The sequence below is a fragment of the Epinephelus fuscoguttatus genome, linkage group LG5 (assembly GCF_011397635.1).
Source record: "Epinephelus fuscoguttatus linkage group LG5, E.fuscoguttatus.final_Chr_v1".
NCBI lineage: Eukaryota > Metazoa > Chordata > Actinopteri > Perciformes > Serranidae > Epinephelus > Epinephelus fuscoguttatus.
Window position 1 is genome coordinate 25645535 of NC_064756.1, and position 17310 is coordinate 25662844.

The 17310-nt window shown below is 41.7% G+C and overlaps 1 protein-coding gene across 2 annotated transcripts in view; it reads left to right on the plus strand.

The window, feature by feature from the left end:
- Positions 1–1606: 1606 nt before the first annotated feature.
- LOC125889458 (neprilysin-like) overlaps positions 1607–17310 on the plus strand; it is a 38561-nt gene continuing 22857 nt past the window's right edge. The window contains exons 1-4 of one of the 2 annotated variants that reach the window (XM_049577486.1): positions 1607–1910; positions 5158–5334; positions 6753–6788; positions 9067–9228. In XM_049577486.1, coding sequence (XP_049433443.1) covers positions 1868–1910; positions 5158–5334; positions 6753–6788; positions 9067–9228 — 418 coding nt within the window. In that variant the 5' untranslated portion in view covers positions 1607–1867. Of the gene's footprint in view, positions 1911–4151; positions 4476–5157; positions 5335–6752; positions 6789–9066; positions 9229–17310 lie in introns of those variants that run through there. The other variant, XM_049577487.1, reaches the window with a different exon arrangement.

Sequence of the window (17310 nt, forward strand, 5' to 3'; positions counted from 1 at the left end):
TGCAGCCTGAGCGCTCCTCTCTTTTACGCTGCTCTGTGGTACAGGCAGCTGCACACCCAGACCCAGAGTGAGCTTGTGTGGAACAGAGGCAGCTGCCTGGAGAAGAGAGGCTCCGAGATAACTTCTGTTTTTGCTTAGAAGTTGTGATTTACTTATTTTTTTTAAATTCACAGTTCAAAGCAATGTCACACGATACAGTCTCTGGCTTTCGTTTGATATTCAGTGTCAGCAAAAAAAATACTGTTGCACATTTCCGATCAGCCTTTAGCATATTAGCCCACCTTAGCTCAAAGGACTAACTTGACTTATTTACCATGTTACACGAGTGTTGCTGTCACCCTGAACGTCCAACACATTCTCACTCCAACCTCGTCACATATTGATGTTTGGGGTGCGTTGGTTGTCGACACTCTGGGACGCCATGTCAAGTTCTGCCTGTTACATGAACTGTCTTCTTTCAGAATCAACTTCTGTTTTCACAAGAAATTTAACGTTAACATACAGTATCTTTCAAAATAAACTACACTGCTACAACACCCCGAATTGATTCTTGTTTTTTCTTCAACAACAAACACACGTGGTTGGGTTTAGGAAAAAAAAAGAACAGGGGTTGCCTCTAGAATCTTACGGGAGGCAAACACCGCTCTCTTGTGGGAAAGTTGGTGATTGTTGGATCCATCTGCCACCCCTTCCACTTTCTCTGTCGGGCTTTTGCCACCTTAACCTTTGTTCTTGTCCCGCTGCGTTTCCCCCTGATGGTGCCAAATGTCATTGAACTATAACGGCAACCGGCCATTGCTTTCTGATGCCGCAAGTCACTGCCCAAGCACCAGATTTCGATGACTTCTGAGTGAGACCGGGCTTGAATGTCTCCTTAGACCCTGTTCAAATTCTCAAACTCTATATGGAAAAAAATAATGTTTTGTCAAATATTCTTATTGAACAGCCGAATCTGATTTACTGACATAATTCTCACAGCCCGGAAATGACAGCATGCAGCACAGTTGGACCTGACAGTCAAATAAATGCTTTGGTCCAGGGTTTAAATTGTTTGGTTTTATGTGACAGGAGTGGTTCCTAAAGTGGGGTCTAGGGAGACTCAGGCGATCCCTCCCCTATCTTGCATTGTGTGGACATGAACATGACTGAGTACCTGATTATACTTCAAAATGCTGTTTCAGATACTATTTATTATTCTATATGACTGGAGCCAGTAATTAAAGCAGTTGGTCACTATTAATTCAGCACGGTGATTCTCAGTGATTACAGCAGGGATTTTGTTGTATGGACCCTCTCACCATGAAGTGCTTTGGATCAAAAGGCAGCCCTGCGTGTAAGTACATGAGAATATACAAGTCATCACTTCATCACACTCTTCACCTGAACCTGCGCCCGGGAGCTATTTAGGGTGCCACTGGCAGCACGTGCCGCTGACAGGGTCACTTCTGAACGCCGCCCTGACGGAGGAGGAAACAGACAGGGAACTTCAGAGGGCTGCCTCACTGCCTCACTATATGTCATAGGCTGTATAAATATGGGATCCCCGTGGATCACACACTTGACCAATTGCGCCGCGAGTCTGATGGGTCATTTGAATTCAGCGATCCTCTGTGGGTAGATGTGGTACAGTACAGTGGGTAGTTGGACTGAAGGGTCTGTGCGTGAGTGTGCGCGCGTGTGTGTGTTTGTGTGAATGTGCACTCCTAGAATAGAAAGCCAAAGGAAGAAGAAGAAGAAGGAGAAGAGAGGCGGGATCGGTGTGTGCCTTGTTGAAATCCAGGGTGAAGCCAATAGATAGCCTGTAACAGATCGATCAGCACTTTGCGCTCCCTTTGTGGATTTGATGGATGTTTGATCAGTGGATGTGATGCCCATATATATCATCGACCGAAAATTTCCCGACACATCTGGTAAGTCGTTCACGCACCCCGAGCGCTTCTTATAACGCGGTGCCATTTGTGTGCGTCTCCATCTCTGTGTGTGTGTGAGTGTGTGTGTGTGTGTGTGTGTGTGCGCGCGCGCCATTGAGTGCATTATTTTTTAATTTTTTTTTTTTTTTTTGCGTGTGCCGGCTGGGTGACACGGGGCAGCGTGCACCAGTTGATCATGCCACCCCCCTTGGAATTCCCGACGTGCAACAGGAGATGAGGATCTGGCACGCATTTAACTGCGTCTTGCTCACCGTGTGTGCTGCAGCTGAATATTTTTATCACAGGAGTTTTAACACCTAGTTGCATTTGCTCGTTGGAGAAAACACTTTGATCCACTGTCATAGCATTAAAGCTGGGTATCCTAACCTCACTTTGTGCTTGTAGTTCACTGTATACGAGTTGCAAGGGCGCTGGTGATGTTTTAAGTTTGGTGTTATATCCCTTTAAAAGTTATTTCCCCTATTTCATTCATTCAGCTACCAGATATAAACATCAGGAAAGCAATTTAAGAGGTGGACTTCATTTCAGCTACATCATAGCACCTTTGGGCATCAAGTCACCTCCTCCAAAAAATGATTTTAAAGTGATTTTACTCTTCAGTGTGCAGCTACAGGCCCAGTGCTGAGAATCCTATCCCAGAGAAGGTGTTATTTTAAGTTAAAGTAGGCCACATTCCTGCACTTATTCAAACTCAATTAGGTACATGACATGTTCATGACTCTCATGGATGGAGGTTGTAAAAAAAAGTGACTTTGTGCAAGTAGTCTTGTGTATACCTGTGTGTATGTGTGTGTGCAGACGCATGGGTGTTTTCAGGCGTCTCAGTGAATGATGGGTTTAATTTTGAGTGAGTTTGTGAGGTCTCGCAAGACATGGGGACTGTTTATGTTTCAGATATATCATGACGGGCAAAAAGAGAGAGAGAGAGAGAGAGAGAGAGAGAGAGAGAGAGATTTGACACATACCATCCAAAACACACTCAAGAAAAAAAGAATGATGAAAAGTAAAACCAGTAACTGCGTCCTAAAACAGGAGCAGCCACACCAGCAACAGAAATGACAGCTTACAAATAACTCACACGCATATTAGACCTTCCTCCCTCACAAAGAAAACATCCTTTAAGGCATCAGCGTCATGCATGTACCGTGCCAACAGTTAATCCACCCACAAGCAATGTTGGGAGGGAAGGAGAATTACCTGGATTTTATACATGCACAATATCTACTTCCTCTGGAGTCATGTAGGGAAACACAACAGTAAGCATTGTGTGTGAAGTAAGTGCATGAGACAGACATACAGTAAGTGCTCCTTAAGATCCATATCTAACATGCTTCAGCACAATGAGAGGAAATCACTTAAACATGATTTAGGGCCTCTCAGGGTCCAGAGTCCCTCCTTGTTTTTTCACTCTCGTGCTGCACATCACACATTCCTTCACCCCATCTTTATGTCCCTTTTCCTTTTTAATACATTTCACTGGCGATTTTTTTTCTTGGCATGCACAGTGTCAGGATTAGAGTAGAGTATTAGAGTAAATGAATATAATAGATAGCCTCTTCAAGCCTGACGTGCACACATGGTGTTATTGGAGCTGTGGGACTGCTGTCACGATGATGTGTTTGCTTGCACAAAAGGGAGAAAAAAAGTTGATGCAAAGTTTCTACCCCCTCCTGCAGCCAGCCAGAGGGAGGTTGACAGGAAGCTCTTATTAACACATCAACTCATGTCATTTAACTGTCTCGTCCCCTGTTTTTAGGCCTTCAGTCACTCATTTTCGGCCCATGTTTTCAGCTGCCATCGTGCCCATCGTAGAATCACATCCTTCAAACACAAACACTGCAAAAGGAAAGATATCCATTACATGCAGGGCCACGACTGTCCTGTAATAAATCTCATGACCCGTGGTGAAGTCATGCATGCTGCAGTGCCGGCGTGGGAGTTGTGGTTAGTATGTACAGTAATGGCCAATTACCAGCCTGGATAATGACGGTAACCGGGGGAGTTTACTTTACGTTGGACTATTGTTTAGTCATGAAGAAGAATGATGGGGGCTTTGACATTCACTAAGACTGCGGTTATGTGTGAGAGTGATGCATGTGGATGTTTCTGTGGCTGCACACTCGTTCAAAGAGACTTTGTCCTTTGGTCGGGCGGTGCTCTCATCTCAGCTAGCACGCAGAGAGACCCACCCATCTGCACAGACGCCTCATGACACCAGCTTGTAAAAGTGTGTGTGAGAGCGTGGCTGGGGACGTGTGTGTGTATGTGTGTGCATGCTCATGTTTCATGATTTCATGAGTGTGTGTGTGTGCGTGCCTTTCGGTGAGGGATTAAGGATTAATTGCCTTCAGAGATAGACTTAACTGCTTGTTACATGAACTTTGTAAAGTTCTCACTTGGCCCCGGAGAAGAAAACAACACAGTGTAGTGAGGAGCAGAGGAAAGGTCCCTCTTGTTTTCTGTTCTTCTGAAGTGTGTGTTTCTTGATTTTTTCTTCTGTTTTTTTTTTTTTTTTTTTGGTCTGGAGTGTACTGCCACTAGAGGGTAAGAACTTCCATTGTTCTCACCTTTTGCTTGAGGACTGGTTAAAAAAAATATTGTTTGTCTTTTTTTCTCATTTGCTTTCTTATCACTGTCAGGTGTCTTTTATCTCCCTTTCACTCCTTTTCTTTCTTCAGCATGTGTCCAAAAAGAGATTTCACAAAAATGTTCGCTTTATTAATATCAAAATGTATATATTGTGACTGAAATTGTATGTTGCCAAAGTGACAAAATAATCAAGTACAAGCATTTGAGAGGCTGCAGTCAGCAAGTGTTTAGCCTGATGACTTCAAAGATGAACTGATTACAAGGATTGGAATTTTAACTGACGCTGACATGATGAAATGCATGTGGTCATGACAGATTTGTTAGACCATTTGAACAGATTTATTCCAATCAATGTATAAGGTAATACCTCAATTAATCCATGAAGTAATAAGTAAAATATCAGGAAATTTCGGTGACATCTAACCATTACTTGTGTTGTCTGACCTTTAGTCCAAAATAATATAAAACCAGAGAAAAGTAGCACATTCTCATATTTAAAAAGCTGCACCCAGTAAACGTTTGGCATGTTTGCCTGCTAAGTGACGATTAATTGATAATCTGAAGTGTTGCTGATTGATTTCCTGTCTTTGTCCTAATAGTTACTGATCTACCTTTGTGGTTCTCTGTCTTTCCTCAGGTGAGTTGATACAGCCGGCAGCTGAAGGAGGAGAGCTGAGAATGACAGAGACCAACCCCCCCAAGTCGGCTAAGAAGCCCCGTTGGACCTCCCTGGAGGTCGGCCTCATTACTATTGTCTCCTTGCTTTTCATCGTCATCGTTGCCCTCATCATCCTCTTTGCCACACAGAAGACTGGTGAGTGCTGAAGAACCCAGACAGCAAACAGAATGAGAGTGAGAAATGTATAAAAACTTGAGTGACTCACAGAAAAATTGAAAATTTGGTAAACCTTAATATAAAACCAGAGTGATAAAAAAGTGCATTATGTAATTAAAAAGTTTTTTCGGGGAGCCATTCTTCTCAGAGGACATTTGTTGTTTTCGTTCTGGTAACCGTGACATTAATGGAGCTTTTAGGAACTTTTAAAGCTTGCCTCCATTAAACTGTGTTCATGCACTGACCGTCACTTCCAGCTGAGTTCTTCGTTAATGGCAAGCATGAAGGAGCACGCTAAAGAGCAGCATTTTGCTCAGGTGAACAGAAGACACTTGAGCTGTGTGGTTTTAAAGCATAGTGCAAAAGTACAACCACTGAGCCAGAAAGAAGAATGCAATGTGCAAAGGTCCTTTTTTCGAGTTTCCTTTGCATTCTCAGGGATTTTTACACAACACTCTGCACCTCCAAACATTGTGCTATTTCACACTTCAGACTGTGAATTATGAAGAATTGTGTATCTTATATCTAGCTCTAAATGTCATCAGTTCACAGCATGAGAAATAGATCATTTAAAATGGACACAGTGAAATCGAACAGACACCGCCACCCCCCCCGTCCTCACCATGGGAACCCAATCAAAACTGCTTCACTCAGATCAATGTCACAATATGAGTGTGACATGGGTTTTTTAATCATTAATATCCTGACGTTGTTTGCTTTTTGTACTTGGATATCACATTTATTAAACTGATACTGACACAAAGTCCTTGTTACATGACATGCTGATTTATTAATCACAAGGAAGTCCAAGGATGACGGATCACTGCGATGTGGTACAAGCTATCTAAAAGTATGACATTAACATGGGTAATAAACAGCTTAACACATGAACTGATTAATTATTGACAAATGGAGCAACTTTAAAGTCCAGCAGGTCAAGAACACACAAAAACCTAATGAAAAAAGCCAATCTACTGCTGGTGCATTTAAAAAAATGTTGTGTGTGTTTTGGGCTATTATTATCTTCTGCAATCTGCAGTGAGAACGTTTAATTACTTTGTCGATGTTTGTATCTATGTGAGCACTCGAGTGTGTGCACATCCTGTGCATTCACACATTACACGTGAAGCAGTGTATTTATGGTCAAATGACAGCTCACTGGTGTGTGTGCGCCAGTATATGTCAGACTGAATTTGATTAACAGTTTAGCACCAAAATTATTCCTGACAGAGTGAAAGCAACACTTCTAAATAGTTTAGGGTTATTGAGACAGCTATGGAAATAGATAAAGGAAAATAGGCGAAGGGGAAGGAGAGACTGAGCATTTGACATAATGACTGATGACTGAAAAAAAAAAAATCAGACTGAATAATGTTTTGTTTTGCATTTTCTTATAGATGAAATCTGCACCACAGCTGACTGCACGCAGTCAGGTAAGCATTGTTTGTTTGTTTGTGCGCTCTTTTATTATCTCATTCTGAACGCTTTGATTTTTCTCAGAGGAGGACACAATGTGAAAAGTGAGACTGCTGCAGAAGCCCGGGGATTTCAGATATACTTAGAGAAAATGGCCACTTCAACTGTGAATATGTTGCCTCTAAGTCAAAACAATGATCAAACAAACAGAAACTGTCCTGATCAGCAGAGACATGCTGCAAAGAGTTATTGTTTTCAGATCACCCCTAAACAGCTGTACAAGAGAGGGTGAGAAACTGGTAATGGGTGTGAGCATGTATTTACAGCTTAAACATATCCATCAGGATATATATGCACAACATATTTCTGAGATGGACGTGTTTCAACATATCCAGGTTTGTTGTTCAGCTTTTGACTGTAAATGCTCATTGACTACATGCCTGCAGGAATGCTGCTAAGACATTTTGTACCACACAATCCCATTTACATATAGTCTCTTACTAACTCCTACTAACAAACATTGCAGCATAGACGGATGCCCTAACGTTTTTTTTATTCATCTTTTATGCAAGTACACCCCCCAAAGCCCCTTAAATATAACATTATACATTATGATTTATCTTCTTACTTTTGTAAAAAAAAAAAAAATTGTTCATAAGAGAACAGTTTATTCTTCTTGAAAAACACTGCCATAGTAAATTAAAGATTTATAGCTCTTCCTCTACTTTCCAGTAACAGACTGCCATTCATTTCCAATGCATTTTTGGGGAACCAATGTCCCAATTCAGTCAGATTTGACGGACAGCCTTGTCACAAGAGATCTCTCAGCTGCCTCATGTAATTTAATTGCAGCTCAAAAAAGTTCACACGTTTCCAGGACTGGTGCCGAACTTCACCTAATTAGTGCCATTACTGCTATTACTGTTTTATTTTAGCAGCGGAGGCATATTAAGTTTTTTTTTCCTCCACTGGTCTATGTGTATTTTAATGAAGTTAATTATCTTTTTAAATGTGTTTTTCAGTACAGTATGCTATGCCCTGCTGCCAGGCAAGCATGAAATGTTTTTGCAAGCATCCAAGGCTCAAGGTGGTCCATTATCTCAACTGGCCTTGCTAATAGTTAGATAAGAAGATCAATTCCACTCTTATATCAAAGGTTACCATATTGTAACCCTAGTTCTATTAGCATAGGTGGAGCCCTGGATTCTCTGGGTAATACTCTCCTCCAGTCATAAGCATACATTTGCCCACTGAAGGAATAAACGTGGCTTGCCAATCAGGACATTCCTGAATTGGTTGAAGACAAGGCCCCTAGGTAGAGGGCTCAACCTGTGCTGAAAGAACTAAGGTTTTCAGGTTTTAAGGTATTGTAACCTTTGCTCTATCTGACACAGGCTCCACCCTCTACTGGACTCTTTGGGTACAATGGGTGGAGCCCAATGACTGAACTCCCTTTCACAACATAACACCCACCCAGCCACACTGATCCTACTTGCTAAAGCCTGCCTACATCTTTATAACCTAGGCCACAGCAGCTGACAAATAGGGGGGCATAGCCAACCCGGGTGGTGAGCAACTTTGGCCTTACCTTGCAGGGGTCAAAAGATAATTAAAAGGCACTCTGCAAACCACATTTCAGGTCATCGAGGAGCACAGAAACATTTTAGTATATCATGCCCAGAGGGGAGTCAGGTGCAACACTATTTACACACATTCAACCCTTCTCACCAGTCCTGTGTCATTCCAGCGAACAAAGACCGTGAAAAAAGCCCAACATGTCCAAGAGATAGAACAGTATGAGCGGACAGGGTGCAGACCACAGTGCTGCTGTATGTATGTCCTCGACCCTCAACTCACTGAACAAGGCCGCCAACACTGTCAAACTGCATGTAGAGTGTCGTGGATAGGTACTACAAGACAGTTTCAAATAGATGTTGCAAATGAACAAATGTGGGCCTGAACATAAAAATGGAAGACAAAAACTGACACACTGTGGTTTTACAGAGGTTGTGTGCCGGAGTATTTTTAGGCTAGATGCAATGACGTTCTTGAGTCTCTGGTGATTGTCAAAGTGATGATTGCACTACTCCTGGCCAAGAAAAACTTCAGCAAATAGCCTCCTCTAATGCCACATCTAATATCAAAACTTCATTTTTCACATGCATAATGCCAAGGCTTTTGATAAAATTTGTGTTGGTAGATTTCATACCACAGACCTTTATCCTGCAGCATGTTGTGTCTTAAGGTGAGCTTTACCCTCAGGTCTCAGAGATTGTTTCCTCTCTGTCCATGCAGCATCTCGCCTAATTGAAAACATGGATGCCAGCGTTGACCCTTGTGACAACTTCTACCAGTATGCCTGTGGAGGCTGGCTAAAAAAGAACATCATCCCTGAGACCAGCTCCAGATACAGCACCTTCGACATCTTACGAGACGAACTGGAGGTCATTCTCAAAGGTCAGACACCTACACACACATCCACACAAAAAAAGATCTACAGTCTGAGAGACAGAAACAGACGGGCCGGGGTAACTAATTTGTCAAATATAGAAATAGAGTAATAATGCTGAATTTATCCATGATTAAAAGTTGCTACCGAGAATAGTAAGTCTTTTTCAGTACACTTGCTTTGTAAGAGGACAGAACAGCTTGATTCAGTTGCTTGAGAATACAAGCTAAAGAGGACTGTCCTTCGGGGACTGCAGCTCTATAGATATCACAGATGCCATGGGAGTTTGGCTTCTGTAATACCATGTGAGCAGAGTTTGTCAACAGAGTTGGCATTATCAGTGTGTGTATGTGTGTTTGGACATTGGTTTCAGGCTGTTTTCTAAGGATGTCAACACACAGTAGTGACAAAAAATCTTAAATGCAAGTTTGTATGTGCGTGCTTGTCTCAGGTGTTTTCCCAGCTTTTAGCAGGCATTGCAGTCTTGTATCCTTGTAGCATGGTGGATACGGAAAGGGTCAAGTTACACTGCGTATGTGTGAGCGCTTGTGGATTTGTGTGCATGTGTGTGGGTCCATACTTCACCTCATGTTGTCTGTAAGAAGGCCAGTCGAGTCCTGAGCAGTGGGTGCTAAATCTTCAAGGGGCACAAACTTTCCGCGGACAACCGAAACTCTTCATCTACCATAAATTTACAATTTATATGCCGGTTCCTTCCACTATAATAACGACAGAGCAGATTGGCTGGAGGAGAAACAGAGTGATTCAGAAGGGGGAGAAAGATTGATCCTCAGTGGAAAAGGAAAACCAGGGTTTAAAGTGCAGCCTGTCTTGTGGACTCAGATAATTTGCACCAGCCTCTGGTACTTTATCTGTCCAATCTTGATGGAAAAACACAGTCTCTTGTCTTGGGACGCCTTTTTTTCTTTTGCTCTCTGCCCTTGTGATGACATGCAGGTTATTTTTCATAAAAATAAACCTGAATATGGGTGGTAATAGTTTTTTATTCAATCCAATATAAAATAAGTTCTTTAGGATATTCTGAGCGCATCTATGATTCAGAGGTTGTCTGCACATGGCTCTCAACATGAAGGTGGCTAAGCCGACAGCTAGCAGCTAACGGTGCCAACAGTGCTAAAAGGAGTAACAGTGCTGACAGAGTGATTGGTTTTACCTGAGGGGACCTGGAGAGTGGGCACTACGCCTCCATGACAACGCTATCCCAATATCAGCGGTAACCACTGTATGAGCACAGTGCAAACGGCAGTGATAAGCTCACACTCAAAAGGACAAAAGCCCTGTTTCTACCGAGCAGTACAGTACAGTTCAGTCCAGTTCGGTACACCTTTTTTTCCGTTTCCACAGTGAAAAGTTGTGTATTGTACCACTGGCACTGTTCTGTACCGTTCCCATTTTTGATCACCCCTCTGTTGGGGTACCTAGCACACAGATCTGGTGTTAAAAGGTGGAGCTGTGAACACTGCAGTCTGTTGATTGGTCAATAGTGGATGGTTACACTGCTCAGGGCTGAGTTGTGGCCAGTTTCGAGGCTCATGTGACTACTGTTCATACTGTGGAGAGTTTTATTAGTAGACTCTAACTATAAAAATAAAGGTGGTAACTTTTAAGGTGGAACGTCAACTTGTAATGTTACTCAGTGCATGAGCTGGTGACGATCTGTGTCACTGCTAATGAGGAAATACAGTGAGTGCTAGACGGAGCAGTGAGTGACAACAACCTTGCCCACATTTAAGACTACTGTTTGCGTTGGAAAGGCTAGGGTCTAGGTACCATGTCTAAAGGGTTACTTTTGGTTCCAAAGGTACCATACTGAAAGTGTTTGGTGAAAATGGGGCTTTACATACACTAACATGCACAGGCAGCCGAAAAGTCTATCACAACAACGAAGAGAGATGCTCAGATCACAACTGACAGAGTTAGCTAAATTTCATTCTCTGCTCAGAACACTATGACTCCGCTACATCTTTACATAGCAAATAGTTGTTTGCCATTATAATAATGCTGTGAATATTGTATTGAGCTCCTTTAAATATGCATGACGTTTAGACTTTAACAATAATTGCTCATAACGCATTGTTTGAAAGGACATTGAACCTATGAGAGGTCTTTAGCTAACAAAATGGTAACTTTTTTCTTAAACCTTAGACATGACATTTGCTTCATGTACTGTCAGCTCTCGCTGTCCTCACTTTCCTTTTATTTTTTTGATTAAACACCCTTTTTCAGATCAATATAACTTTCATTAGGGCTCAGAGATTGCTTGTAATGTAGTCAGCATTCATTACTTTCTTTGCTCGTAGTTGTAAAAGTGCATCTTCATTCACACTGTGCAGTGTAATTATAAAACTGTGTTATTGAAATTCAAGCTCTTCTACCTTCATAATGATTTTCTTGAACATTAGGCTCTGTTTGATTCAGAGATTTATACTTAAATTTCTGACAAACAGGACATGTTGATATGAAAAAAATGGATGCAGGCATCTGTAGGAATTGTCAGAAAAATGATGCATGTCAACTTCTTGTTGCATTCTACATTGCAAAGAACTTATGGCCCATCTGTTCTGTTCTGCTTTCTTCCCCTCTCTTCTCCATGGGTTAACCCATAAAAATCACACACAGGGGGGAAAAAGGAAAATAAACATTGCTAAACAAGGGCTCATGGACATTTTGTTACTGCTTACGTATATAGCATGTCTGTGTGTAAGTGTGTGCCGTCACTTTACAATTTGCTGTATTTTTACTGCGGCTGAGCAGATTTATCAGAGATCTCACGGTGATATTTGCTGCCTGTCTGCAAGCAGAGATAGAAGAAAAATACACGTCTGCAACTGACGAAGAAATACTAGGCTAAAGTGCAAAGGTTGATGTTTTAGAATTGCTGGCTTAAGTGCTCTAAATGCTGCATTTATTGCATGAAGGAATGGAGCAGCCAAAGAAGTGGTCTTAATCGTTCAACAGCTTTAATCCCCACCAACTGTCAGTGTTATGCTCATTCCTTCAGGGTGTCAGGCTTACCAGTCAGAGTTGGAATGCCTCCGACTGTACTGTATACACACATCTTCAGGTTTACTTTGTGTGTGCACGTATGTGTGTTTTAGAAAGAGAAATAAAACAAGAATGCTGTGTATTTAAGATGATAGTTGATAGTCCAAACCAAGGCATGTGTGCATTCTGCTTTGGCAAACATTTGCAGTAGGAGCTAAGACCTACCAGCACACAGAATTTATTTCCTAATGACTTACGGCTCAGCGGTGTAAGGCCTCAGCAGAGGTGTGACCTCCACTGTGGAGTTGACATCAAACATGTGACCTCTGATGTTGGGACTGGCTGCTGCCACCTGCTTGGATACCGTCGCCTGCTGATGGACAGATCCTTTTTCCTGTCAACAGCTGCAGGGGCCTGGAAACACCTGGACACTGCAGCGCTCTAGGCTGCATGACAGCAATAAAACAGGCGATGTGCATGTGTATGTGTGTGAGTAGCTGTTTAGGTTTGTGGTTGCTTGTAAATACCTTGGATTATTCTCTGCTGCTGTAAAAGGCCATAAATGATTCATAATGAGGATCTGTACTCTGATTGTGACTGCAGCTTTATGTGTACAGACATGTACGCGTCTGTGTTAGTTTCTTCCTCCACCTCCCCCTGCTCAGGTGCGGCATACTGTGCAATAATTTGCTCAATTGACCGTGAGCATTTTAATTACTAACTAGTTTGTGTCAGTAAGAGGAAAGGGGAGAGGTACAACACACAGAAAATGATGAAAGAAAGGCTTTTCATGCAAACTAAACAAAAAAGTGAGTGCTGAAGGGCAACAGGAGAGCGATACAGGAAACGATAGGTGAGATACACATGAACTGGGGGCTTTGAGCTGAACTGAGGAAGAGCTCTGTAGCCAGAGGACGATGGTATAATGAGAGGAGCTTTGAGGATAGGTCAGGAAATGTGAACCAGCATGTGGTACTCATCTCCAAGCTGAGCTCTATGTGCGCACATCCATCTGTGCTTGAGCACGTGCGTGTGAGCACGCTGCTGCTCTCTGTATTACACAAGGTGCTTCTTGCATGTCTAAAGTCCTATAGATAAAGTGAGGGAATAGAAACACTAAGTTTCTTTTTTAGGATGTTTTTTTATTCATTCATATTTTTAAGAGGGACTATTGACAAGAATCACTAAGTACCTTTGACAAGAAATGCAAAGTTAATAACAGTGACTTCATGCAGAGGCTGTGGTTTAGGGGCCCCCTGAGCCCTTGGGCCCCTAGGCCTGGGCCCGGTAGGCCCGTCCAGTCTATGAGATAGCTGTGACGTGTTGAGATGTGAGGTGTTTGTCAGGCATGCTGCTAACAGTCAGAGACTGCATGTCTGTATTTTTCTTGCGATAACAATAACTGAAACAGAACTTATGTCAAACAATACTGACTGCAGTGAGACTTTTGAGATAAACGATTTGTTCACATGACCTCCGTGATATCAAAATTCCACTCAGAACCATTGCACAACACCATAAATACTGTGTTTCCCGTAAACATATCAAATAAAGATAGCAGACCAGAGGTTTGTGGCCAAGTAAAATAATATGAATATTAATGCAGTAATTCTCGGCCAACAAAAATATATTGAATAGAAGATCCTGAATCAAATATGTTTTTGCCAACTAGGATGCTTGTGAATAACAGGAAAGAGTTTAGACCTCCACCAAGGTAAGAATCTGCCCTGTTAGCTGTTTCACAGCCAACGCTGTGCTGGGTACATGACAGAACTTTAAGACTTGCCAAGGGGCATTACTTTGACTGACAGCATGGTACTGAGTCAATGACAGAATTGGTATATGTTATAAAAGGCCTGGCTTGACGGCAGGGTGAGTGGAAAAGTTAGGAGTTCACCAAAGTCAGTGGTTTCATACTTACTGTACATTTGTACATTAAAAGACAGTTTTTAGCTGGATAACTGATTTCAGCGACCACTGCAATGAATTTAGCTGATACCATAGGTATAGGATGTGGGATGAGCCACTGGTTGTGGAAGTATTTTCCTCAACAGCATTTGTCTCTAAGAAATTTGACAAATCATGTTTTTTTCCTGGCAGTTTGGTATGGCAGATGGCTCTAAGATACCCATGGGCCGTCAATGCTATGAAGCAGAAACCAGTCAAAGGTGCGGATAAGTACTGTGGCAAATTCAGATGGTCTGTCACTGCCATCGGGAACGATCCTCCATGACACAGTGGCCAAGTTCATCGAAAGTTAAACAGATTCTTACAATGGTAAAGGTATGGTTGCGTTTATGCACAAAGTAAAGTGTAGATTTTGGTTGCCTTTAGCGGCACCAGCATTAAAGTTCAAAATACAATGACTGGATGTTTCGTATCAAAATTAACCTTGATAGGTGCAGATTACTTCTCTCCTTTCATTTTTATGTAGACAGATCTTGGCTGACACCAAGACACCGTAACAGTTCCTTTAATTTCACAACTCCAATACATGGTGCATGTTCATACAATGGTCCATATGACATCATACAAATTAGCATCCCATGAATGATGTTATGTATTTAACATAAAGTCACATACTTAATGTAAAAGGTTTCGGCAAGTAAAGTTACTATGGTTAGGTTTAGGGAGAGACACATGGTGACGTTGTACCTTAAAATGACTCAAAGTTCACTCAAAGTTCACACCGGTCGAACGCCAGTCCCCTGAGGAAAGTCCTGTGTTTTGTGACCCGTCCATCACCCCAACCTGCATCCTTCTTTAGTCGCATCAGCACATTGATCACGTGATCGCAGCCTCTCTAAATACTTGGTTTAAACTTGAATTACTGGCTCATGAAGAATGCATGAGGACAGCCTGCAAAACAGCACCAAGACACACAATGACCTCAAAATACAGCAAAAGTCAACACCTGTGTTGCAAACGAAAAATGTGACAAAACTCAATATTAGAATCCATAAGTACCTTAATGAAGCTGTAAATTATTTACAGCTTCATTAAGATCGTTAAGGGAGTTTCTAATGGGCTGATGTACTGGTTTGAAGAGAATTTTAAACACGTTCTAAATTTTCCGTCAAATGTGTTTCCTTACAATGGGATTATTGCCACAGAGTAATGACTGTCGAGAAAAAGAAAGTCTTTTGTGTCTCTGCTCCTCGCCCAGAACAGTAAACACTTCTATTGTTGCTGATTGAGACTCTTCACTCTGATAAAGTGTCAGCTCAGTTCAGTTTCACCTTCATTTAGAGCTTCTGTGTGTAATATACCCTAAACATATCCTTCATAATGATGAATTGGAAGCAGAGTTCTAACTGAAAACACTGCAAGTGAAATGCCATGTGGAACAAGAGGCAGTTGAGGATAAAATGGCAATGCAGAGAGAAGAAACTCAAAATTCGGATTCTGTATCATGCTGAGTGGTTTGGCTCAAATTGACGTGATGTCTCAAACAAACATCAGGTGGCACAAAATCCATTCTCAAATAAATCCAAACACGCACACACATGGGGAGTGTGTGTGTGTGTGTGTGTGAGTGTGATATAGAGAGGGTAAGCCTTTGCTGTGGTTAAACATTAGCACCAGGCAGTCAGTAATCCAATCACACACACATGATCTGTGCCCTTTTGCAGGAAGCGCCCTGTGAAGGGTTCCTATCTCAGGACTTCATTAAGATTAAATGAGCACATAAATAGTGCACACATGCTAATGAGAAAATGGGAGGATTAGAAAAATGAAAGGGTAGAAAGAGGCTCAAGTGAAAGGCAGTCGCGCAAGGGGTAAAACAAGTAGAAATGAGGCAAAGAAATGACTCAAAGCACTGAGCAAATGAAAATAATTGCATAAGATTATGATTTAATGTTGAATTAAATTAAGAATATTAAGTCGCTGCTTAGTTAAATGAGAGTGGATTTTCCATAAATTATGCACTCAAAGAAGAGGCGTATTGAAGACACTGATCTGATGTGACATTAAATTAAATTGGAGATTAACGAAAGGATAAACCTTGTTTTAAATATGCTTTACGTGCTGTCTTTATTGTGATTGGCCCTGTTGGTAAGTCCCAAAAATTACGAAGCACAGAAAAAAAAAAAAAAATCTAATTTTCTTCATCTTCATCTTTTGATCCCAACTCACAGTGACATGAGTGATGGACTCTGGGGGGAGTTTCCTGTCAGTTGGCTGTGTAACTCAAGATCCATCCTCTTTCCTGTATTGATCTTGGCGTTGCATTGAGATATGCAGTATGTTGGTGTGTATCTGTTTATCCCGATGCAACATTTATAAGAGATAACTTTATGATTGACAATACTGAAGCCGTGATTTGATTTGTGTGATGGTTTGTCAAAGTCAAAAGTTTGTCCTGCTTGGATGATACCCTTTTAGAGGGGCTCCTTTTTATTTGGTAATGATATTTAAAGTTAAGCATTCTCTGAAATACTCTTTTCACGTTCTTGCCAAGGGTAAGACGAGGAGATTGATGATACAGAAACATTTGCCCACAAGCACCTCTAAAGCTCTGTAATTAATATGTTTCATCTAAACAATTAGATCTGGTCTCCGTCTTATGGGGGTTACGTGCTGGACTATTTCTTGGCTGGGAACAGTAATTTCTTGGAGTTTCTGCTGGTTGCCAAGAAATAGTCCAGCACATAACCCTTCAAAGTGGCAAATTGCCATTTTTAACATGTGGGTTAAATTAGATACAGTGTTAATAAATGAGCTTTAGAGGTGCTGGGAAGTGGAATTTGTTATCGTTAGACAGAGCCAGGTTTGCTGCTTCCTGTCTTTGTGCTAAGCTAAGCTAAGCTAAGCTAACCAGCTGCATACATATTGTATGTACAAACATGAGAGTGGTATCAATCTTCAACATGCTCTCTCACTCCCAGCTCATCAAGTTTGGTCAGTGGCTGTACACTTAAAGCTATGACACTCTAGGTACCTGTCTAGCATCAGTTTTGGATCTCAGGGACGGTGCTTCAATTTCAGCCTGAAACATTCATAGTGTCTTCTAAAATAAACTTCTCAGTTCGCAGAAAACCTAGGTCTCTTCAGGTTTAGGCAACAAAACTAGGCTACCTGGC